The 24509-nt window shown below is 37.8% G+C and overlaps 1 protein-coding gene across 3 annotated transcripts in view; it reads left to right on the top strand.

Annotated features, from left to right (window-relative positions):
• LOC117293672 (uncharacterized secreted protein ARB_06907-like) overlaps nucleotides 1–24509 on the top strand; it is a 44246-nt gene that overhangs the window by 9984 nt on the left and 9753 nt on the right. For 2 of the 3 annotated variants that reach the window (XM_033776073.1, XM_033776081.1), the window contains 9 exons: nucleotides 136–323; nucleotides 677–728; nucleotides 1091–1138; nucleotides 1784–1845; nucleotides 2042–2128; nucleotides 10717–10993; nucleotides 16172–16279; nucleotides 20995–21067; nucleotides 23191–23295. In XM_033776073.1, coding sequence (XP_033631964.1) covers nucleotides 136–323; nucleotides 677–728; nucleotides 1091–1138; nucleotides 1784–1845; nucleotides 2042–2128; nucleotides 10717–10993; nucleotides 16172–16279; nucleotides 20995–21067; nucleotides 23191–23295 — 1000 coding nt within the window. The remainder of the gene's footprint in view (nucleotides 1–135; nucleotides 324–676; nucleotides 729–1090; nucleotides 1139–1783; nucleotides 1846–2041; nucleotides 2129–10716; nucleotides 10994–16171; nucleotides 16280–20994; nucleotides 21068–23190; nucleotides 23296–24509) is intronic. The other variant, XM_033776088.1, reaches the window with a different exon arrangement.

Consider the following 24509-nt stretch of genomic DNA (forward strand, 5'->3'; position numbering starts at 1 on the left):
CTGAGCTTGCCTGGTAGGCAGTAAACCGGTTGTCAAATTTTCATTTTCATTGTAATGCGAGTAAGGGCACTTGGCCTTTTTGCTGATAATTTTGGAGTACATCTCACGTAAACTTTGTCTTATCTTTTTTTGTAGATGACCAGGGATGCACCATGGATCCCAAACAAAGCAGATGCGTACAGCGTCCTCTTTGCAGGTCATTCTATGGGAGGTCATGGAGCATGGCATTTAGCCACCCACTACCCTGACCGGGCCCTTGCTGTGATCTCATTGGCTGGATGGATTAAGAAGGAAGAATATGGGGACAGCAATGTATTTTTCCGGTAAGCACTTGAGGCAAAATATTGTCGGCTCAGAGCAAAAAAGGACTTGTAAGACCTTGAAAGATCCAGTCGGCTAAGAGCAAAATGAACTTGTATCCCGATGGGTGTCTCGGTATTATAAGTTCTTTCTGCTCCGAGCCGATATTAACTTAAATATTGTGTACAGAATAGTGTTTAGACTAGTCTTATCTCGAGGTTAGGATGAGTTACTTGTCCCTAACTTAGCACTAGCCTTAAGTTTTTAATATCTCCTAGGACTAGGTCTAAGTTAGAACTAGTCCCAACTCTTTGTGAAATCAACCCCTATTACCCTAATCCAAATTTCTCCCTAACAAATTACATTTACTTTACAGACATGACTTGAGTACCAGCCATACTGACCCTGCAGTCAAAGCAATCTTGGAGGTATGTAGTTTTTGGAAACCAGTAATGACTTCACCCTTAATTAGCATGAAATATTTGCTTTAATTGATTCAGTTTCCATTTCAAGATTTTCAGAGTATTCTTTCAGTATTTCTTGTACTGCTCTATACGCCTCTCTTAATACTTATGCATGACGTCATAATTCTTACCCAAAATGAGGCTATGGGCGCACATTCCCCATCACTTGCCGTGGCTGCGCCCATCGCCTCGTTTTGAGTAAGCATTGTGACGTACCTCATGCATATATTAAGAGAGGCGTATTATCGGTAATGTTGTACTGTTGAAATCTTGGTCGAATAAATAAAAATCACTATCATACTGGCTACAATGGTTTGTCTTTACAGGCTTGTATTGCAGAAAATGATGCTGATAGACACGTCTCTAATCTAAAGGTAAGTCTAGGGAACTTTGATCAGTTCTCTCTGGTTTAATAAAACCATGGTCATCTCAGCGATCCTGTTGGGGAGATCATTACCTCCCATTCCTGCGTATCCGCTGAATGCCAAATGTTTGTGCTACTTCTCGCTCCAGAGCTGGCATACGCTTGTGTGTAATTTTGCCATAATCATCGTTACTTTGTTTAAACAAATAATTACATGATTGGTTGAAAAATTATCCAAAATATTTTATACAATCAACAGCTTCTCACCAAGTAAGTTTTGATGGTCATTAATGAGACCAAGTGTTTAGAACTCAACCCATCTAACAGGGGAGAACTAAAAACCCAACAGAGACTAAAAGGCGGAGATGCAAAAACTTGTTTAAAACAAAACAAAAACAAAATAAATTCATCCTTAGAGGAAACAAAGGAGTTTTTGAAAGTTATCAAGCTCAATCACGATCAAATTTCCAAAGGTTTGTTATTTTATGCATATGTTGAGGTACACCAAGTGAGAAGACTGGTCTTTGACAATTACCAATGGTGTCTAGTGTCTTTAAAAGATTGATCTATATTTGTAAGAAACTGTTCAAGTTTTGTTCATGACAAATTTCTCTATTTCAATTGCATATTGTTCAGTATTTGTATTTCTTTTCAGGGTATTCCAGTTTTAGCAAGAGTGGGCGCCAATGACAGAACAGTTCATCCGTATTTCGTAAGGTGTGTGGCAAAACTTGAGGGTTCTTATTGTCTTTAATAATAAATAACATTCGCTCTCTTAAATAGTAGGAATTCAAAGGAATGATCGTTGCGCTTCAAACATTATTACCCGTGGTCACTTGGCCATTTAGTACATTCTTTATAACCGTTTACATTCATAAATCACTTTTAATGTGTTATTTTTTTTTCTATTCAGGCGTATGGTTCGTCTCTTGAAAGAAACAAAAGGGAATGTTACGTACAGTGAGCTGCCAGGCAAAGAGCATTGGTGGTGGGATACTTGGTAAGTCATTTGTGTTCATCTTGTTATGAATGAGAAGTATTTTAGAATAAACATTATATTCATAGGCTGTCTATTGCTGAGTGATAACGACTAAAAAACAACTGATGCAGCAACCACCTGAAGGACAAAAGGGAGGTAAAAAGCTCACGAGACACTTCAGGCTGATTTTGACAGTGTGGATCATGACCGATTTTTGCAGTGATTTTTGCAGCCGTATCATTTTTCTGACATCTAACATAAAGGAAAATGGACAAAGTGTTGTGTACCTAATTGATATGTTCATACATGTATGCAATTAACTTAACTTAAGTTATATTTTATCATATTTTTACTGCCAAAGTTGATTTCATGTCACAATAACAGAATATCTGCAGTACAAAAGTTAGGCAAAAAAGAAAAATGCATACTGTTAGTCAAGATATACCATCTCAAAGTTAGGCAGAATGATTTCTGCTTTAACAAAACATGTTATGGTCAAAGTTAGGCAATGTACAAGTAAATGGTGTTTGAAGCTTTGCATGGTGTAAAAAATAAGGAGTAACTATAAATGCTTAATAGTAAACTTGCTGGTACAACAATGTATAAGAACTCTTTTAGGCATTACGCATCTCCATAATTTGTCCATGAGGCAAATTAAGGAAGTTGAAACTGAAGTAGTACTTTATGGAACAAGGTCAATGTATTTGTTACTTGTTATTTTTTTTGAAGGGTGAGGAGAGGGGCCATTGTGGAGGGTCGTGGTTACATGGCAAAATAATGGATGATACGTTACAGTGTTCTACCTTAGTGTGGTATATAAAACAATTATTATTCTCCCATGTTTTAACCCCCAAAAATGGAACATCCGAGTTACAATTTGAAATTACCTTTAAATTATGGTCCTGTTCAGTTTGAGTGTAGTCCTTGTAATTCGACTTCCTCTATAAATTCAGCAGTCGATTTCACAAACACTAGGATTAATCCTAGCTCGAGTTAGGACGAGTAACCCGTCCTAACTTAGGAAGGGTTCAATGCGTCCTACGTATTTGGATACGGAACTGAACCTGTCGTAAGTCCTAAGATTAATCCTAAGTTAGGAAGAGGTTGGTGAAATCGACGGCTGGACCTGGAATTAACCTAGAAATTTGGATTTCCAGACTGTGAGAAATGCTAAAGAGTCTGGACTCGCCTTCACAAAGCACTAAAGATTCACCTTTTATTAGCAGTCAATATTGCCATAGTGATTTGCATTGTGACATCACAGTTTGTTAAGCAAGTCAGATTGGCACACAACTTGAAGATCAATCTTTAGCTCTTTGTGAAAATTGAGCCCAGGGGATGTTGAGCAAGAATCTCTCTATGAGTCAACCAGAATCCTATTGCGCATACGGTTAGGGCAGCTTACCCTATCCATTTGACCCGGTTGAAACTTGCTTGTCTACCATGCTCATTGCTCATTGCAGTGTTTTAAAATGTTGTTACCTAAATTAATGTGCATTATTGTGCTTTTTATCTACCTGAGAAATGAACTAAATATAAATACCTGATTAACTTGGTTTACCTGAACAACCACTGACATCTAGTCGGTAATGCAGTACTCTTGAATTGCAAATGTAGTTGGTTCGAATCCTACCAGAGTAATATGCCTGTGATTTTGTTCACAGAGTAGTGAAAGTAGCGAGTATACTAGTGTGTATTATGGGTAAACAAGAATTAACTACTCCTTATCCCAGGTGCAAATTTCCATCTATTACACTGGCAATCTTATTTAACTCCAGCAACCAAGGGTAGAATTTTAGACTACAGGTGATGGACATTGACGGAAACCTCTTTTCCTACAGTAGTTAGAAGGAATGGGCATTTCATTTCCTCTCATGCTGTTTTGAGAGATCAGATTTGACTGATGATACAATCCCTCTTTAATTTATTCCCTTATGAATGTCAACATTACATTATTCCTTTATACAAGAGTGCCATATGCTGTAGCTGTGGACGGTACGTACTCTGTCCCTCAAATCAAGGCTATAAAGAAGCCTTAATTGCATTGAGTTGTCAACGACCGTTGTGATACTAATTGAACAATGTTTGGTTGCTTGCAAATGCTGGTCTCTGCTTTGCAAGCCTGCAAGCTATTATGACAATTTCTATGTGTTTTGTCCTTGCTCTCAATTAGTTTACAAAACGAAAAACAAAATTAAGACAGGGAAACCCATTTAGTCGGAACATTTGCCCAAGCTATTAGCAGTGCTGTGTGCATTTATCAAATGGTTAGTTTGCCAGTGCGGTCGCTTTTTGTGTTGCGAGCGATTAGCTTTAAAGGGGTTAAAAATATCTGGTTAAATGTCAGTGAAATTTACATATTAATTTGTAAAACATTGCAGTGAAATTTGAATTTTCTTTCGTCGACATTTTCTAATAGTACACAGTTAGGCAATATATTTTTATTATGCGCTTTTGATCATTGTCTTTAACTGAACCTTTTTAAGGGGTAATTTCGTTGGGATTCACCTAACCATAACACTGTAAGTAATCAACCCTTGGTTAAAATGCCCTTTTAGTTTGTTATGTTGCATTTTTCATGTAGGTTTCTCAGTCTAGTGTTTTGGTTAATTATTAATCCAAGGTTACCAAGCTAATTCATTGCGTCCTCTTAAGCCAAGGTAAGCATCTATTTTTCAAAAGGGGAAAAACACACACACAACCCCCCCCCCCCTAAAAAAACAACAATTCTCTCCCTTTCCAGGAAAGTATTCCACAAACTAATCAATAATGTTTTTAAAATTTTTTGTTATATGGTTTCTCTGATGTTTTTTTGTATGGTTTCTTTGCCTTCGGTATTCAATTTTCGTATGTGAATTTTGTTTATAATTTTACTTTACATATTTAGGGTGATGCATAAGTTGGAGAAAAGCAAAGTGTTCCAGGACTATACTCAATACACTTTCTTTTTTGCACATCATTTTTTGTTCTGATATTTTGTTGGGTTTCTTCGTCTTCGGATACATGCAATGTTCACTAGGCCCTATAGGTATTTGGGCACTCCGCCAGAAACAAACTTGTTTTGCTCGTTTATAGGGGTTTGGGCATTCCGCCGGGAATACCTCTTGCTTTCCCTCACTTTTTTTGGTTAAAGGAAGATATTGTCTGGAAAACACACACAGCTCACCTTTTTTTCTGTGTGAATAATTATTGCATTATAAAATTTGAATGATTAGGTGGCTACTGGAACATGAATCGTGGTGATCATTATCTCTAAATGCAAAAGAGTGGAAATATCACTCTTTGAAGAGCCATAATGAGGGACAACTCCTTTTCGAGTGGTCTTCCACTCTTTGAGATTGAAGTTTGCATCTTTTTGAGTGATTTTTCTTTCTGTCCTGGAGTGAAACCCCTTCAAAAAGAGTGAAATAACCACCACTCTTTTTGAAGAGCCATATGAGGGACAACTCGAAATGTAAAGAGTGGTATTTTTCACTCTTTTACATTTAGAGAATTCAATTTCCTCGATTTCATTACATTTTACAAACAAGCAACCTGTGGAAATATAGTCAAATTAGGTGTATTGCAAAATACAGGTCTATGTTTTGGGAGGGATTTAAGGCCAGTTCATTATGCATAATTATTGTTATTACGACAATCAATAAGCAATGGTGGTTTATTTGGTGAGTTGTAATCAGGCGTACTCTCAACTTTGACAGTAATGCAGAGGGAAATACTCCAGAGGATTGGCACTTGAACGAGCTTTAGTGTCAGTGACTTTTTTTAGAAAGATGATTTATTGTTAATAACTACAAATAATTTCAGTAGCTATAACAACAAGAAAGTAAAACCAACTAGATACACGTGTGTATTCGACACGTGTACATTGCGTCCTGTGTATAGCATTGGAAACACCACAATGCCAAACCTCGAGGTAAGCCAAAGAACTCTTAGAAAAGCTAACTTAATCACCGGTCTATAGCCAAGAGCCCAAAGGAAAGAAGACAAAAAGGAAAGTTCCGGTTTTAGACGGGAGGAAAGCCGTGGAGAATTAGTTGAGGAAAAAACCCACGCAGTCTGTTATTTAAGAACTTAAAACCAAAGTGCCCTCGATGGGATTCGAACCGGGCTCGCAGTGGCGGAAGGCGAGGAAAGATACCACTACACAAACCCGAACACCAATTCATAATGCATTACAGTTATACCAAACATATTCAAAAACAAAACACACAATCTCAAAGTCTGAAATTGACTTCATATTTGTCATAAAGTAAGCACTCTACAAACTAAGTGTCACGTATTTGCATCTTTACCGTATGTAAAAAAGGATACTATACCCGATTAATTTGAAACAAAACACAATCAGTATTGCTGTGCAGATTGGGAAGAAATGATATAAACTGCTCACAAAAAGTAAGGAAACTTTTTTGAATCCAGTATATTTGTTACTATTTATTACTCTCTTTGTATATGGTATATATCAATGCAAAGCTGAACTGTTCCTCTTTAAAATGATACCACATTTGCAATGATTACATGTTGCTGAACTTGGCTACACGAATAACAATGAGGCAAAGTCACAAATCAAATGTGCCAAAATTACCGTTGTCTGTGCTAAATGGTCAATAAGTGATGCTCAATAATCAAACCGATCAAGCTTTTCAGAACCATTAAATGGTTTACACAAAGATTTGCAATAGTGAGCTCATCAGACACAGTTAACCCTTATCTCTTGAAAAACACCTTGTTTGATGGGTATTTGCAAGACGATATTCTACAGCCGATTGCAGTCCCATACTTGCAGACTCTTGGACCAAAATGCCATCTTTCAAGACGACAACGCTCACCCCCATCGAGCCCGACTGGTACCTGAACAATGTTGGGGTGCACCGGAGGGATTGGCCCGTTAACAGTCCAGACCTGAATCCCATGGAACATCTGTGGGACCAGCTTGGCCTCGCTGTCCGCGCCAGAACCACCAACACATCAACTGTGGCTGACCTAACCAGGTTCCTTAATGAAGAATGGAACGCCATCCCTCATCATCAGCGCATCACAAGACTTTTGTGCAGCATGAGAAGAAGGTGCCAGAATGTCATCAACGCCTTCGGATCATCCACTCGTTACGAACTTCTTGTATCAATAAAGTGTATTAAGATCAGTAAGTTGTCTTGCTCTATACCAAACTTCTTGTCTCAATAAAGTGGATTAAGATCAGTAAGTTGTCTTGCTTGTTTGAATTACAGTGTCAATTTGATTGTTCACACGGTAACACAAAATTGCTAATTTTGGCACATTTGATTTGTGACTTTGTCTCATTCTCATTACCATGGTCAAGTCCAGCAACATGTAATCATTGCAAATGTGGTATCATTTTAAAGAGGAAGAGTTCAGCTTTGCATTGATATATACCATATACAAAGAGAGTAATAAATAGTAACAAATATACTGCATTCAAAAAAGTTTCCTTACTTTTTGTGAGCAGTTTATAAGTTGCGCAAAATCAAGAAAATATCATTTGAAGACCTCCACCATTTACCACTGATTATGTTGATAACTCTTATCGAAACAAACATGTACATTAACGTGCTCAAAATCCATGACAAGCATACCTCTCTTCGCTTTTTTCCACACACGATGATATTTCCACAGGTTGTTCGCTTGGTGTGTTTTGGAAACTGTAAAATACTTAAGTATTATCTTAAACACGTGAATATGACCACATCACACCTGTATTGAAAACAGCTTCACTTGCTCCCAGTCTGTCAAAGAATTAAACTCAAAATTATTTTGCTTGCCTGGAAAGCTATGGATGGTAGGGCTCCTATATATCTCAAAGAAATTCTCTCACAATATACCCCTACTCGCATTCTTCACTCTACATACCCACTTCTATTAACTGTCCCTAAAACAACCACTTCCAATGGCGACCGTGCATTTTCTGTATCTGCACACACTCTCTGGAACTCTCTTCCTTTACATATCCGAGCTACACATTCTCTTGACATTTTCAAAACATTGCTAAAAACTTACTTATTCAACATTTCTTATGATTAACTTTCTGTTTGTTATTATTTACCACTTATTTTTGCCCACACATTTATGTATTAATTTGTTTATTCAATATACTCTTATTTCTTTCTAGCTACGTAGTTTGTAATATTTTTTGTTACCCTCTCTCTTTTTTATGCGCCTCGGAATAAGTTTAGTCTCCATAGGTAGATTATTATTTTATTAATAATAACAGTTATTTATGACGTATACGTAATGCACCCTTTAAAGAAGCACTTTGAGCTATAAATAAACGAATATATTTCAGTGCTGAGCTGACGGTGAATATTTTAAAATGGGCAGTTGACGTAGTTCATGGCATGCGTACTGTGAACAAACCCTGTGCCCCCACCCCCCCCCCCCCCCCCCTTTACGGTTCCAGAAAAATGCACGTTTGAAGAGGGGCTCCAAGCAGTTTTGTTATCAACTCATTTCCCAATGGATTGAGTACTATATAAAATTCAGAGGGAAACTACAAGTCTCCAGCCTCGCATTAAAGACAATGGACACTATTGGTAATTGTCAAAGACTAGTCTTCTCAGTTAGTGTATCTCAACATATGCATAAAATAACAAACATGTGAAATTTTGAGCTCAATCGGTCGTCGAATTTGCGAGATAATAATGACAGAAAAAAAACCTTGTGTCACGAAGTTGTGTGCTTTCTGATGCTTGATTTTGAGACCTCATATTCTAAACTTGAGGTCTCGAAATCAAATTCGTGGAAAATTACGTCACTTCAGAGGGAGCTGTTTCTCACAATGTTTTATACCATCAACCTCTCCCCATTACTCGTAATCGAGTAAGGTTTTATGATGATAATTATTTTGAGTAATTACCATAGTGTCCACTGCCTTTAAAGCCACAGGGGTCGGTTTCACAAAGATTCGGACTCGTCTTGTATCGAGTTAGGACGAGTAACTCGTCTTAACTTAGGATTAATCTTAAGGTCTGCATGCTACAGTGCAGGGTTGGGACTCGTCCTAAGTCCTAAGATTAGTCTTAAGTTAGGAAGAGTTTTGTGAAATCGACGGCAGGACACTATTTATGGTAACTACTCAAAATAATTGTTAGCATACAAGCTTATTTAGTAACAAACAATGGAGAGCTGTTGATAGTATAACACATCGTGAGAAACGGCTCCCTCTGAAGTAACTAAGTTTTTAATAAAGTTTCTTACCCAAACATTAAAAGGCTTCACGCATGAAGTCTTTTAATATGTTTTTAGGCATCTAAAAACACACACATTTATTGATGCAATGAGGTTTTTTTCTTCTTTCATTATTCTCTTGCAACTCTCGATGACCATTGATTCAAAAGTTTCACAGTGCATAATGTTGGGATACTTCACCAAATGAAAATACTGGTCTTCGACAATTACCAAAGGTGGAAAAATACCACTGTGTTTTGTACAATTTATTTCAAATTATTAGTCTGTACACTTTTCAACAGAGAATATTGTCAGTTCATTTCTAAATTTTGACGGCGACCTTCCACGGGCGCAGATATTATTCTTTGGAATGTACGGACCCATTTCTTAAATAAAATGTCATTTCACACCATTCATGGTGAGGTTTTGTAATTATTTTGTCCGACCACTTTCACGAGGATAATCGAGATAAGTGCATCACGAAATTGAGTTCAACCTTGGGGCTCCTTTTTTTATTGCAAATGTGTGTTTCAAGGAAGGCAATGAATTTTTGCTTGTTATATGGTGATTGCGTGTTTAATGTATAGTAAGCATTTTTCAAACACAATGCTAAGTGCGGAAATATGGCGCTAACGTCATCAGCTGAGATACGTGACTATTTATAAATGGTCACATAACTACGCGGTAAGCCATAGCTGCAATGAGTCCTGGGGCCAATTTCATAGAGCTGCTTAAGCAAAAAAATTGCTTAAGCACGAAAATACCTCGCTTATTTTTCACATGTTACTGGCAAAAATTTCATGCCACATACATTGCTTGTGACTGGTGTTTAGCTGTTGTTTACTTAGCATAACAATTGAGTGGAGTCGTGGCCGGTAATCTGATTTTACTAAGCATGGATTTTTGTGCTTAAGCAAAATTTTGTGCTTAAGCAGCTCTATGAAATTTGGCCCTGGGCTCAATTTCATAAAGCAAGTAAGCACAAACACTTGCTAAGCACAGAAAAAATTGCTTAACAGAAATATGTTACCAGCCAAAATTACATTTACGTTTTCATTGTAGTGCCTGGTGCCCCAATCGATTGTCGCTTATCAAATAAAATTGATGAGTAGTTATTTCTGCTTAACAGCTTTATGAAATTGGGCAAGCTTGAAACTTTGGCTTACCCTTACGAAACTCAATCCTCTATAAATCATTGCATTGTTGTGTATATTCAAACCAGCCCACAAATTTTGGGTCAGCCGTGCTAGTTTACTTATCAATTATTTGTGGAGTTTGCCATTTGGATTGTTAGGTTTTTGAGTTTGTTTGGGTTTTTATTTTATTTTATTTTTTTTCTTGGGGGGGATGTAGAAATAACAATACTTATTCGATGGGCAATTCTGGAATATTTTATCGAATTATTTTTCTTCTGTTTCTCTGGTTTCCAGGAAGACAAATGATGGAGGTGCTGTCAATGATCCCCAGGTCAATAATTTTACCAAAAAGGCCGCAAAACGATTTGAAAATCGTAGTCCTCCATTCACTGGGAACTCTGAGACCTGTGACGGTACCTCTTGCCCGACTAGGAACCGATACAGTCAGTACAGTATGGATACATCAAACGAGGACTTCACTCTCAGTGTGGTCAATCCAGCATCCAGCGAGGGGCTGTTTGGGGTACAAGTTTTGCGGCAGCGGGTTCCTTTCAGATTAAGCACGATTCGGGTGAGTGTTTTTTACATTGCTATCTGATATCACCTTTGAAGGATTTTCTCCTCTAGTATTTCTGTCATTAATTTCGGTCAAAGACCAGTCTTCTCACTTGGTGTATCTCAACATATGCATAAAACCTGTGAAAATTTTGAGCTCAATTGGTCGTCGGAGTTGCGAGATAATAATGAAAGAAAATACACCCTAGTCACACGAAGTTGTGTGCTTCCAGATGCTTGATTTCGAGAAAATCTAATTCTGATGTCTCGAAATCAAATTCGTGGAAAATTACTTTTTTTTCTCGAAAACTAAGTTACTTCAGAGGGAGCCGTTTCTCACATTGTTTTATACTGTCAACAGCTCCCAATTACTCGTCACCAAGTAAGGTTTTATGCTCATCATTTTTTTGAGTAATTACCCGTAGGGTGCCCAGTTTGAATGTGTTTGGGAGGCAATCCACCCAGACGAACGGACAAGGCAAACACTCTGGCTGAACCTTCAATTTTGACCCACATTTCAAAAGTGAAACTTTTAGTTTTTAGTTTGATTCTTTAAATTGTCATGCAACTCATGAAGCGTTTACCTTGTCCGTTCGTCTGTGTGGGTGTGTCTGTACACGCCCATACACAATCAAGCTGGGTACTGACAAAAAAAGGACAATAAATGGTCCACGGTTGTGAGAAGTTTTCAATTTTCTGTTGGTCACTTTCAGAAAAGGTCAGCTCAAATAACGCAAACGGTCGCTTTTAAGTTGTTGTAGTTGTTGCTGTTAATGGTTCCATGCAAGCGTTTTTAAATTGTTTGGCTATTGGTTTACACTGAGTTTCAATGGAGTTCTTTTCCCAGCTGCTACCACCCCGGCTTCAAAACATAATGATGCATCCTTTAAACTGAATTGATATACATATTACGTATTTGCACACAATGACATTTTGCGAGCAGATGGTACGCTTCAACGCTTTATTTATTTTCCCATTGGGATTTGTGATTCGTTGATTAGTCTTTCAACGTTTATCCGCTCAGTTTAATTCCCCAAAGTATAGACCCCAAATTAGATTCTGATTTCCTTTTTGTGCATGTTGCCTTTATATTGAAAAAAAGAAAGTGTGTCCCTGTCCTCACTCAGGCGTTACCATGGCAATGAACCTTGCATTTCTTTCATCTTGATGTGTGGTCATTAAGGTATTCGAGATACTTAGCTAATATAGTTATAGAGTTTCATTATCCATGGTGGAAAAATGAACAATGCCCTTCATGAAAACAAAAATGTTCAGACTGGCGCAGGCACAGTGCGATGTTCTAAGTTGCAATATTTTGTTTCACTTTTCACTACAATTTTAGATTTTTGTATTTTATACCTCATGAAGGAATCCAGTGATTAACTGTCATTTCCATACTTGTCATTATTTTGCTAATTACTGTTTCTAGTGTTTTTTCTTGTGCGCCTTGGGTGCCATTTTAGGCAGATATGTGCGCTTTATAAATCTCTAATTATTATTATTATTATTATTATTTATTTTTAACTCTTTTAAATGAGAAAGGTCTGGGAAGTCCCACATTTTTTATTTGTGTCAGTAAAAAAAAAAAAAAACACTTTTGCCTTTCCCTGGATGGCCTCTGCTTGTTGTAATAATTGTATTGTCAAAAACATTGGATAAATAAATATATGTCAACTCTTGCATCGATCAAGAGATGAGTGAAGGACTATCACGAAAGCATTCAATCCAATGGTGGACTGGGAACAGTGGGGATAATAGCTGATTGTTCACAGAAGAACACGGCTGACCGAGAGAACTAATAAAGGGACAAAAGAAAATCGAATATTGACAACAAGATGGCAGTTTTCTTAATTTATTCGTGTAAGGGCCTTGTCACACAAGGCATTTTTTACAGGTAACCTACTGCAGTGCATGCTGCCGGAGTACTTTGGTAGCACATCAGCCATAATTCGAACATTTTCTTACGATCCCTAAGAATCATATTTTGAACATTCAAATGTGAATGGATTCTCTTCATGGAGATTGCCTGAAACTGGTTGCCTTTAAATAGCCTCCAGTACCAAGTATTACCTCACGCTATTTGTTGTGTGTCTCACAGTGTGGTAGCTTGGGGACTAGGCTTGCAGTCACGACCAATCAGTTTTATTTACCTACCAGGGACTTACGTTAGGAAGGAGCGGGCTCAGTGTCAGTGCTGCTCAGTGAATTTACTATCGTTGTCATGTAATGAGTGTCCATTTAAAGGAACTGGACACCTTTGATAATTGTCAAAGATCAGTATTCTCACTTGGTGTATCCAAACATTATGCATAACATAACAAATCTGTGAAAGTTTGAACTCAATTGGTCGTCGAAGTTGCGAGAGAAAAATGAAATAAAAAACACCTTTGTTGCAAAAATTACTTTGCTTTCCAGATGCCTAAAAAGGGCTTCAGGCCTGAAGTATTTTTTAGATTCAATTGAATGAGAAACTACATCTTGTTAAAAAACTACGTTGTTTCAGAGGGAGCCGTTTCTCACAATGCTTTACACTATTAACTGCTCTCCATTGCTCGTACCAAGTTAGTTGTTATGCTAACAATTATTTTGTGTAATTACCAAAGGTGTCCAGTAAAAGGAACACGTTAATTTCGGATTGGGCGCTTTTGGCTATGAAAAGCGTTTGTTATGAAATGGATGGTCTTTCAAAAGTATAATATAATGTTCCGTATGTCCCTTTAAATTCTGACGGCACTACAGTTGGGTTTTACTTTGTAACAGTTACGTCGACATCATTGGTTGGAAATACATCATGCATTGTTTTAAGTGATACTTCAATTATTTTTGCATCGGGATAAAGCCTTGTATTTGTTGTTCATCCTTACACCGATGTATATGTATACTTAGTACAAAGTGAATGTCTGACATATTGCATCACAGTACTGGCAGACGATGCTATATGATATCTGCAGTGGAATAGCCCCTTGATTACATTTTTGAGTGAAATCCAAATTGTTCGAACATTTTGAAGAGATACATCATAACAAAATAACTGAATACAATTTTGTTTAACCATCTTTTATTTTATTTACCTTTTCGCTCCATAATAGTTATGTTGTCAAAACACAACAAGCCATTTTGGCTAACATTGACATGTAAATTGAATACTCAATGAGATTGAAATAATTGTTCTGTTTAATGTCCGGCCCCGCCCTCGCTCCATACATAATAGACACCATGGCAACATGTAAACACTGGGAACCATCAGTGCGCTAGCTAGCATGTACGTCCAGAGTTCAACAGATCAGATTGTACATGTATTATAGGATATAGTATTTGCCTTAGTAACATTAGGTAATTGATGGGTGTTGCTATGGCTACGACGCATCGTTGTGCAAGTCGGTACCATGGTAACTTATTCATTGGCTGTCACATTGGAAGCTACCTGTGAGTGATCTGCAGCGTTGTCAAAAGAGCAATGTTTGCCATTCACGTCAACTGATGGTTTATTTATGGACATGTACTTTATCATGGGAGGACAGAATTGAATTTCAGCTTGCTCATCGTTAAATCTTATTTCAACATTTTACTCTGTCGTAAAAGGATGCTCTAGACACTAATATTAGCATTCCACTGCAAGAGAAGGGAAAACACATTGTTTTGTCTCTCAAAAATGGCCGGATAGATTGATAAGCATGGGAAACCAATAATTGCAACATGTAATAACTGTGACTGGTTTCCTGCTCTTTACTGCTTAGCAGAAAGTTTGTATGCCTTTAAGCAGCTCAATGATATTGGGTTAAGAGATACCCGTTTCAGTCTTAGGCCCTTTTCGGAACCACTGCTTCTGCTCTAGATTCGGTTCAGGCTAGCTTGTACCCGCAGTTGTTTTGCGATTGCGCGTGCTTTTATTTGCGTACAGGGCTCAGATGAGAGAACAGAGCCTGAAGCCGAATCCAAAGCCGAAGTCGTGGTTTCGAAAAGGCCCGATGTATTTTGGTCGTAGCTGTGAACGATAGCTACTATTATAATTTTGTAATGGATACTCTGTGTGGTTTGCTTGACTGATGAAACCAAAGCTGGATTATCAGGGAGGTTCTGTTGATTCTGAAAAGGGATCCCCAGGCTCAGAGGATTAGGTGTTGTCCCAGTCCAATCCAATATCGTCGAGCGCCATCAATCTAGTTCAAAGACACTCAGAGAAACACAGAAAGTTCAATAGTTGTGAACAAGCATTCTTAAGAATCAACCAATAAGAGATGTGAGGTAAACCAGTTTTTTAAGTTGAATTGACAAATGTTTTTGTTCTTTTATTTTTTTCAGGGGGGGGGGGGAGGGGGATGGGCCTATGGCTTGTTAGTTTCAATGTATAGAATAATAAAATGAAGTAAATACAATTCTGTGGGTTGTCAGGATATTTTGTTTCATAACAAACACACAGTTTTTATGAAAGGAGGGTTTGTGGTAGTGTTATTATAGTGTTATTATAGGGCTTAATGTGTAGCATACATGTACTTTTCAACCCGTATTAACTAGTGGATGTAAAGTAATGTTTGCTAAATCTCATGTGATTCTGAATTTTAGTATTTTCATTGTTGTTTTCAAAAAATTTTGATGATTCCCAGTGCATTTTGTTGTTTTTATCTTTTAGTCTAAAGTCCCTCCGGCCTTTTACATAGGAGCCCGATGATAAGCTATGTTTAGGCAACCATTATCAATATCAATCCCTAAACAACAAAAAAGGGTGAAAATGGGAAAGAAAAAAATAGGAACAAAGGACATTATATGTTGGAAGGTAGTGTTAAGCAACATTAATATTGATCTTAAAAAATATCCGCACCGGTAAGTTTACACGGTGTGCGTGCCCTTTAAAGGGGTCAACCCACCACGTCTTAGCGACTCCAAACTCTGCTTAAGGGCTTCCCTTAAATCCCACCCAGCCTCAGAAATGATTAGCTTTGATTTAATGAATTTTGCTCGAGTCGAGATTTGATCTTCCAGTCCAGACTCTTCAAGGGTACCTAACCCCCCTTCCTCCCTCCCACCTTAAATCTTATTGACGGGAAACATATTTCATTCTGATACAACCCAGGGAACGTCGGGAAAACAAATAAACACTCGGAGACATTTAGAAAAAAACAAGTATTTTGATTGCTGGGGGCTAGTTCCTTATGGTTTTTGAATGGCAAATGCTCTTATCTTCCCAATCTCTTAGATAACATTGAGAGGCGAGCGTGCCAGCCTAACGACGAGCAATGTTGAGGCCTTCAAGATTTCACAAGGAAGCAACCTCTCCCGCCATTGCAGAGCAGAGACCATTCAGGTATTTTTTTAAAAAGCTCGTTTTTTATTTTGCGAGGGTCAGAAAATTGGGGCAATGCATTACCCTACATCCCTCATGAGAGATGATTGCTAGTCTTAAAAATAACCCGACCTTTCTTTTAGTAACCCTGACATCTGTTCCAAGGTATCAAGTATATTGAACGTACATCATCACACTCTTTTGATAGTACTTTGTTCTTTTTATATAGCGCACATAATTATATAGCGCACATCCTAATGGCTAACTCAAGGTATTATCCCTGTTCATCAAACTTTCTCACCTCACTGGGGAGCATACAACCCCAAATCACACCTTTAAAGCCCACCTGCGATATCTGTATTGAATGTTTGCTTACATTAAAACAAAAAGAAGTTACTACAGTTCATGTGCTGTTTTGTTTTGAACGTGCTTTATGACTCTTGGTACTTTTTTGAAATGCAATTGATTAAAGATACCACCATTTTAGACGGAAAAGTTCTTTTGTACAGTTACTATTATACGACTGTTTTTTTTTTAGCATTCTTAGAAAACAAAATCTTCAAGTGATTAATTGAATGACCGCACTCAAACCACACAATGTCTTTCCATGGAAATTAATGTGCAGAGCCACAGGGCAGGGTCCACAAAAGCAAACCTGGTAGCTTCACTTATTGGCGAAATGTTAATTAAGAGTAATAATTCTTGATCAACCTCCTGCGTCTGACAACGTTGTGTACACAGCCACACTGTGTACTTTACCACTTGCACTTTGCTTCGCATATTTGCCAAACCGATTACGTCGCATCTCCCAGCGAGCTCGCTCTCTCCATTATACATCAATAATTTTTTTATTTGAGAACCAGAAATTGTTCAGGTCGTTTTGATGGCACATTGTCGATAGAGGGCGCTGTTTTTTGCAAGGTAATTTTGTTATGGAGCTGGGTAAAGCTTCTACCTCTACTCACCAGCCGTTGATTTCACCAAACTCTTCCTAACTTAGGATTAATCTTTGGACTTTTACTTTTAACAAAAGCAGTTAGGATCCTAAGCTAGGACGAGTAACTCGGTTTAACTCGAGATCGGATTAATCCTAGCGTTTCGTGAAATCGGCTGCTGGATCTCAAGTTAGGTTTCATGTGGATGATACAGTTTTGTCATAGGATATGTGTCAGAACAAGTGTATATAATGACACTTTTGTGTAATTTTATTCAACCTTAGTGAACATGACGTGTTTATAAAAGACACGATACTGCTCTATGCAGTAGCCATGTTCCAATGTCTAAAACCTGCTCAACTGTGGATGTTGTGCACCCCCCCCCCCCCCCCCCCGCGCGCCAACATAAAATAAATAAATGAACAAAACAAATTGCAGAATATAAATAAAAAAAAAATAAAAAAATACCTAGATAATAAACAGTACCTTAAATAAAACAAGTGAAACAAAATAAAAGCACTGAGCCCCAAATTTCACAGATTATATATCATATCATGGTTGATCGCAAAAAAAAGTAAACACTGTCTGCGACTTTTGTTTATTACACCTTTAGTGTCGTTTTATTATGTATGCATATTTAAACACTATTGACAAACTTCTTCATGTGTGTGCATCAGATGGTCAGACTTGCATACTGCAAGGATGGTTAGCCACATTACAACATGGTCCTGGTCCCTTTTGATATTATCACAGACCCATTACTCCTCTCAATTCACTCAACTGTAAGGAAATAAATCACAAAAACAACATGTGCCAGTTTTTCTTGCATTCATTCTGCAGAAATGTATAGAAAATGCAATGAACGTATTTGTTAAAATGATTAATAACAAAGTTATCTCAAAGAATCTCACGTAAAAAAATTCACAATCGTCACATTTTGTTATAACATAAAGATTAATGTGATTCTATGATGGGACATGACTATTACACTACATGTACTAGTAAAACCTGCGGGTACAACGGTTGTATACATATCTTTTGGGAGATGTGTGGCTCTGAGAAGAACTGGAACATGGTCTCGACGTTTCAGACAGTTTACCGAGTATACTCTGCTCATCGTCAGAATGCAGAAATTGTCAGCACTAATCGAAACGTCAAAACCACAACGGCTCTTTTCAGAGCCAGCACTCCTTCCAGAAAGTGATCTACACATGGTTTTACCTGCAAGTTTACTTAATAATAATAATATAGAAGTCTTATATAGCGCACGTATCTACCAAACAAGGTACTCAAGGCGCCGAGTATATACAAACTTTCAGAAAGATAGATAATTGCAGTGATGAATTTTGAGACCCAAGTTAGTACCTTATAAGGGTTTACAAGGTGCTACGGTGCATACAGCAGCCACAGCCAGGAACACCGGGGCGAACCCCTTCTCTTTTCGAAAAGTACACTGGGTTCTTTTACATGCGTTACACAACACATGGGACCAACGGCTTTACGTCCCATCCGAAGGACGAAGCAATGGTTAGGTGTCACGGCTGGGGATCGAACCCACACTCTTCTGATCAGAAACACCAGAGTTTGAATTCGGTGCTCTTAACCGCTCGGCCACGACTTGAACAGTCGATTCTTGTTATAGGAAGATCCTGATGTGACTGTCGTTTAACAGAACGTTTGCTACAAAGCAAAACAAAGAAACACAAAGCAGAAATGAGATTCGGGGCTTTAGAATGTACTCTTTGTAAGCAGAGCCTCTTTTAAACCGAGAGTTTATTAAAATAGTTTTTACGTGATAATGATCGTCCACACCACGAACAACATAAATTTGGTGGTGTTATTCGTGTTAAACCTGGCTGGAATGACCACACTACTCCAAAAGGCATGCTGTATTAAATAAAATGAAAAAACACCTTCCCCCCAAAATCCTAAGTGGTTCCCTTTAAGAGTGTGTGTATTAAACGTTTGTCACTTGGCCTAGCCTAGATGAAAAAACAAGACCGATGCTGTGAAAACAGCCCCTAGGGTTTCAGTGTAGAATTAATATATCCTCGTATTTGGTTCAGCTTGGTCACCTTTTCGATGGGCGATGTGTCAGGAGAAACTTATTCTGCCAGCCTCTCGCGATTAAAGTCTAAATTTGTTATGCTGCGTAATTGTAAACGACAAGACCACGGAATAAATTAGACGCTGAATTTGTTGCTGATCTGCAGAAAAAAAGTGTGAGGTTTTCTTTACTAGTGCGCGGTGGTTGAATGTTAACGTATGGTGGTTATTATGCTGATTTGTAACCTACAATCCCGGCCATATCTCGTTGCACCCCCCCCCCCCCCGCCCCCTTTCAACGTTGGTTCCAATTGCCGGTCTTCTTCTTAGTTACAGTCAACATTGAGCGGGGGACGGGGGTCGGGGGGAAATTGTTTATTGTCTTTGGGAAGTGGACACGGCATGGTTTTATATAACGTTAGGAATGAGTGGCCCAAGCATTTTTGCCGGGATTGTAGTTGTTTTCTGAGATTTACCTTGCTGGACATGACCTTGAAAGAATGAACGCACCATTTTGTCATAAATGTAGCTTTGAGTTATTCTAAATGTTTCTATGCGTGGACAATTATTAGCGTGAATGTCTTGGAGAACTGTTTGGATTAGACTCAAATAGCACAAGTGCCCGAAGATGTTTCCGTATAGATAGAGTGTATGCTGGAATTCAAGATTTTCTTGAAATCAAGAAATGCAAACTGCTGCGCAAACATATCAATCTTTCAGGGTATCCTTGCTATTACGTAGAGACGTTCAGGTGGTTTTCAAAGAATTATTGCTTATTGCCCAATGGTGAAATGATATGATTTGATTTTGCAAAATGCCAATCATTGAAAATGTTTTTTTTTTTAACCGGGACATAACTAGGCTGGCTATTCTTGATGCAGGCTTCTGAGAGCCATATCATCATGCAGTGAGAGAAGAGAGTTTCGGAACTCGGTCATGTTTGTACATGAATTCAAGTTGACAGCGATGCTACACCATTGGTTGAGTTACTATAAAATGGATAACTTTTCTAAACTAGACACCATTACCAATGGACCGTTATATTATGACGTCATCACGCTGCCATAATATAGTGCTGTATAGCACAGTTCTTCATGTAATTTTTTTCCTTAGGAGTTTGATGTAATCCTTTATAGGGGATATCTAGCTTTCTGTCCTTGTTTGGGGCTGCCATAAAAACCTTAAAATTTGTTCATCCCTCCTGAATTGTCCTGATGTTTATTTTATCTATACATCAATCGGTGTTACCACACACTGAATATACATTGATCCTCTCCATGCAATGCATTGAAACCCACTGTTATTTGTTGTTTTTCACTTTTCAGCTATTAAAGCCATTGGACCCTTTCGGTACAGGAAAAAAAAGTTCACAGATTTACAAATAACTTACAGGGTTTACAGAATGTAGTGGTGAAATACTTCTCTTGAAGCATTATTCCATGAAATGCTTTACTTTTTGAGAAAACAGTAAAACAATATCAATTCTCGTTAACGAGAATTACGGATTTATTTTAAACACATGTCATGACACGGCGAAACGCGCGGATACAAGGGTGGGTTTTCCCCGTTATTTTCTATCGACTCCGATGACCGATTAAGCCCAAATTTTCACAGGTTTGTTATTTGATATAGAAGTTGTGATACACGAAGTGTGGGCCTTGGACAATACTGTTTACCGAAAGGGTCCAATGGCTTTAACAGTAATGTACATGTATGATACCGTCAGTTATTTATATGCGATAATTTTTGTTTCAGGTAGATGACCAACAATTGGTTCTTGAATCAGAAGACCCCAATGAAGACATTGCAGTGTGTCGCAATGACCGGGGTATGTCATCCTCTTTATTTTTCAGAAAACATATTTCCACCACTCGTGTTATATACTTTGTGACATAATTATTTGAATAACTGCAAGTCTGTGATATATTATATAACTGCAATTCTGGTAGGCCTATATGAGTGTGTGGATGGAGGTTTTTTTCTTTCTTTTTTATGTTTTTGGTTTTACCCATACACAGATGTGTTTTACTGTATAGTCAAGAACTGGGAAAACACTACACACACAGGAATATTTAACAGGCATGGTAGTCTCTATACTTTAGTCTGAATTTCGATTTTTTTTTTTTTGCCCTTGAAAAAGTCAGACAAATTGTGCACATGTAGGTCAACCTTTGCACTCTATAAAATTGACCTACTTTTTTTTCCAAGGAACAAAATATCATGCCTGATATTACTGGGGCGGGATTTGAACCCACGGGCATTGCCATTCTACAGCAGATGTCTTACCACTAGACCACCGAGATCGCTCGGTAGCTAGAGGCAGCTCGATCCTGCACCGATAACATGAAAACGAGAATAATGTAATAAGTTATTGATTGGTGAAAGTATAGAGTATATTATAGGGTTTTTTAAAAGCTGTTGTCATCTCGGCTTCTGCTCTTTTTATTCTGGAATGTAAATTTGTTTTCTTGTAAAGTGTAAGCGTGCAGCTACTCTTTTGTAGCAGCTTACCCCGTGTTTTAATATGAACAAACCGGGAAAATGCTAATCAATCTGTGATTTGAAAGAACAGAAATTTTACTTGTCAATAGCACTTTGCACAAAATGCTAAAAATAGAAGCTTAGTGCAGACAACGTGTCAAATTTCACTAAGGTTGGCGCGTTATGTGACTCATGTGGGCTTTGCTGTACTGTGGTCTAGCACGACGATACGGCGATCACATGAATGTGGTATAATGTTTGTCTGATATCCTGGTATTATTTTTAGCAATAGTGACGTCAATAGTGCGTAGTTCTATTCATAGCCTCACAATATGTCTTGAAGTTCAAGTGCTATTTATAAGTAACTTTTCTATTGGTACTGATTTGCATTTCTTTGCGTATGTCGCCCTGCTCCCCCAAGACTACAAAAGTAATAGTCAAGCTCCTGCCAAAACTTGCTGTACTTTTAATTACTGTCCTTTTCATTCAGAAATGAAATGAATATAAATACCACAATATAAATATAAATTTGAATGAGGATGTTAAAATTTATATTAATATACGTGCACAAATTTATGTTGTAATTTTGAAAAGGTTAAATTCTAAAATACAATGCAAACAGTACGTCTGACTGCAAGGGAAAAATATGAAGATATAAAAAATTGTTTTGCTTTTATTCTGATTCATTGGGTACACAAATCATAACCAATTATTTTCATCTCCACTTGATACTATAATATTAAGCTATTGTTTGGGTACGTTAATGCCAGCAAACCATCGAAAATCATTTCTGCTGTGACGGTCTTTCTTATGTTTAATTGTTCAATATACGCACTCCTACCTACATCCCCCATTCCAATTTGCTCTATTAAGGTAGACATTTTGTTTGAGTGTGTATATTTCTGTCCTCTCAATAGTGTAACGTTGTAATCAATTGTCTCTAACTTAAGGCCCTGTCACAAGGTGTGACAGGGCCTTAATAATTGTATTATTTGTAATATGTGCGAACGGAAAAAATAAATTTATGTATATTTGTGACGTGGACAATATCGATTCTAGTTCTAATTTTAGCTCTAAAGAACGTGTTTGTCATGTTAATTTTTATAGTGTGTGTTTTGCGGTCGCAGAGGAGATCTTACCCTTTTTTCAATTTTGTCTCCTTTTGTTATCAGTATAGTGGGGTTGATTTACACTGGGTCCGCCTGACGTTTATTATTTTGTATTTCATTCTGTATAATATGTATGTTTGTAATGCAATGTTTTTACTAAATTTTTGCTACTTGTTTAACTGTTGTGTATTTAAAAAAAAACATATTGCTATTTTTGCTCACGTTTTTTAATCCTGCATTTTAATGTTTTTCTTGACTGTACAGCGCTTTCAAACTGTGTTAAAGCTCTTTATAAATGCATTTAAGTTAAGTAAAGTGTTTGTCTTCATGTTGTTTTCCTCTTGATTGTCCTTGTTGCTAGGGTTGTGGCTTGAATGTGATCCCGCAGCAGATAGACAGAGAAGAGTGCTCTCCAATCTCGGCCCGGCACGAAGAATCGCTGAGGATAAATTTCTCGTTGTAACGGGTAAGTTCATCCCTCCATCGGAGAGAGCTAGTCTGGGTCAACCCCTTACACTGATAAATTACTCTTTTCTACAAAACGATCTCTTCTGTGTAGAATCTCTCCCCCCCCCCCCAACCCCATCAGTACAAAGTAATGTGGGCTGGATGCATACACACAGAAACCATTATGGGGTTTGACATTTGCCTTGCTAGTAGAGTCAATATCATATTTCGGTCGTATCTGATGTATTTTCCGGAGTCGTAGGATTTTGATGTCTACACAGAGTAACTCTACACCATGTGACCCTTTTATTCCAAAGCATTTTTTTTTCCTCCGACCGATAATTTTCCAAGCCGAGTGTTCCCGGCCCCATCATGCCCTGCAGTTTGCTTGCAGGAACTGTGCCACTGTGCAGCTACATTGATAAATATTAAAATAAAATAGATATCAAAGCCATATTGTCTAAAAAACATTCTGTCACCAGGGTAACTTTTTTTTTAAATGTAGCTCCTAATTGTATAACAGACAAATTATTTCTCTTACAATTTCCACAATAAAAACATGCGACCATATGTTCCTGTTAGTTTTAACAGTTGATACTTTAGTTTTGTTTAAGCATTGCTTCACGCTGAGAGAAGGGTCCATATTCATAGAGCTGCTTAAGCACACAAGTAGCTAAGCACCAGCATTTTGTGATTACCACAATAAGGACACCATCCAAACTACCATGTCAAATGTACAATTTGTGACTGATAAGCAGTTAATTGTTAAGTAGTTTTTTTCTAGATGGTCAATTTTTTCTACTTAAGCAGCCCTACGAAATTGGGCCCTGGACCCAATTTTAAAAAAGGCAGAAAATACCGATCGACAAATTTTCTTTGCTAAGCAAGAATTGAGTCGGGCACCAGCCACAACATGGCAGATTTACTGTTATTTGGGCTGGTAACCTGATTCTGCTGAGCAAAACTATTCTGTGTTCAGACAGTTCTTGTGCTTACAGGCTTTATTAAGTTGGGCCCTGGGTCAGAACTACCTTTTGGTTACGCGAAAATGCCATGGTAGTTGAAAAGAATCCAGGGATGGCTGATATCAAAAGCGCTTCATGTCAGTAAACCTAAATCACCTACTGCTAAACAGTTCACTCCGCTCATGCTCTAAATACCAGGATTCTTACAAAAACCTCTACCATGTTTCTTCATCTGCCAACAGTCTTTATGTACGGAAGCTCATTGCCG

The sequence above is a fragment of the Asterias rubens genome, chromosome 1, assembly GCF_902459465.1.
Source record: "Asterias rubens chromosome 1, eAstRub1.3, whole genome shotgun sequence".
NCBI classification, from domain to species: domain Eukaryota; kingdom Metazoa; phylum Echinodermata; class Asteroidea; order Forcipulatida; family Asteriidae; genus Asterias; species Asterias rubens.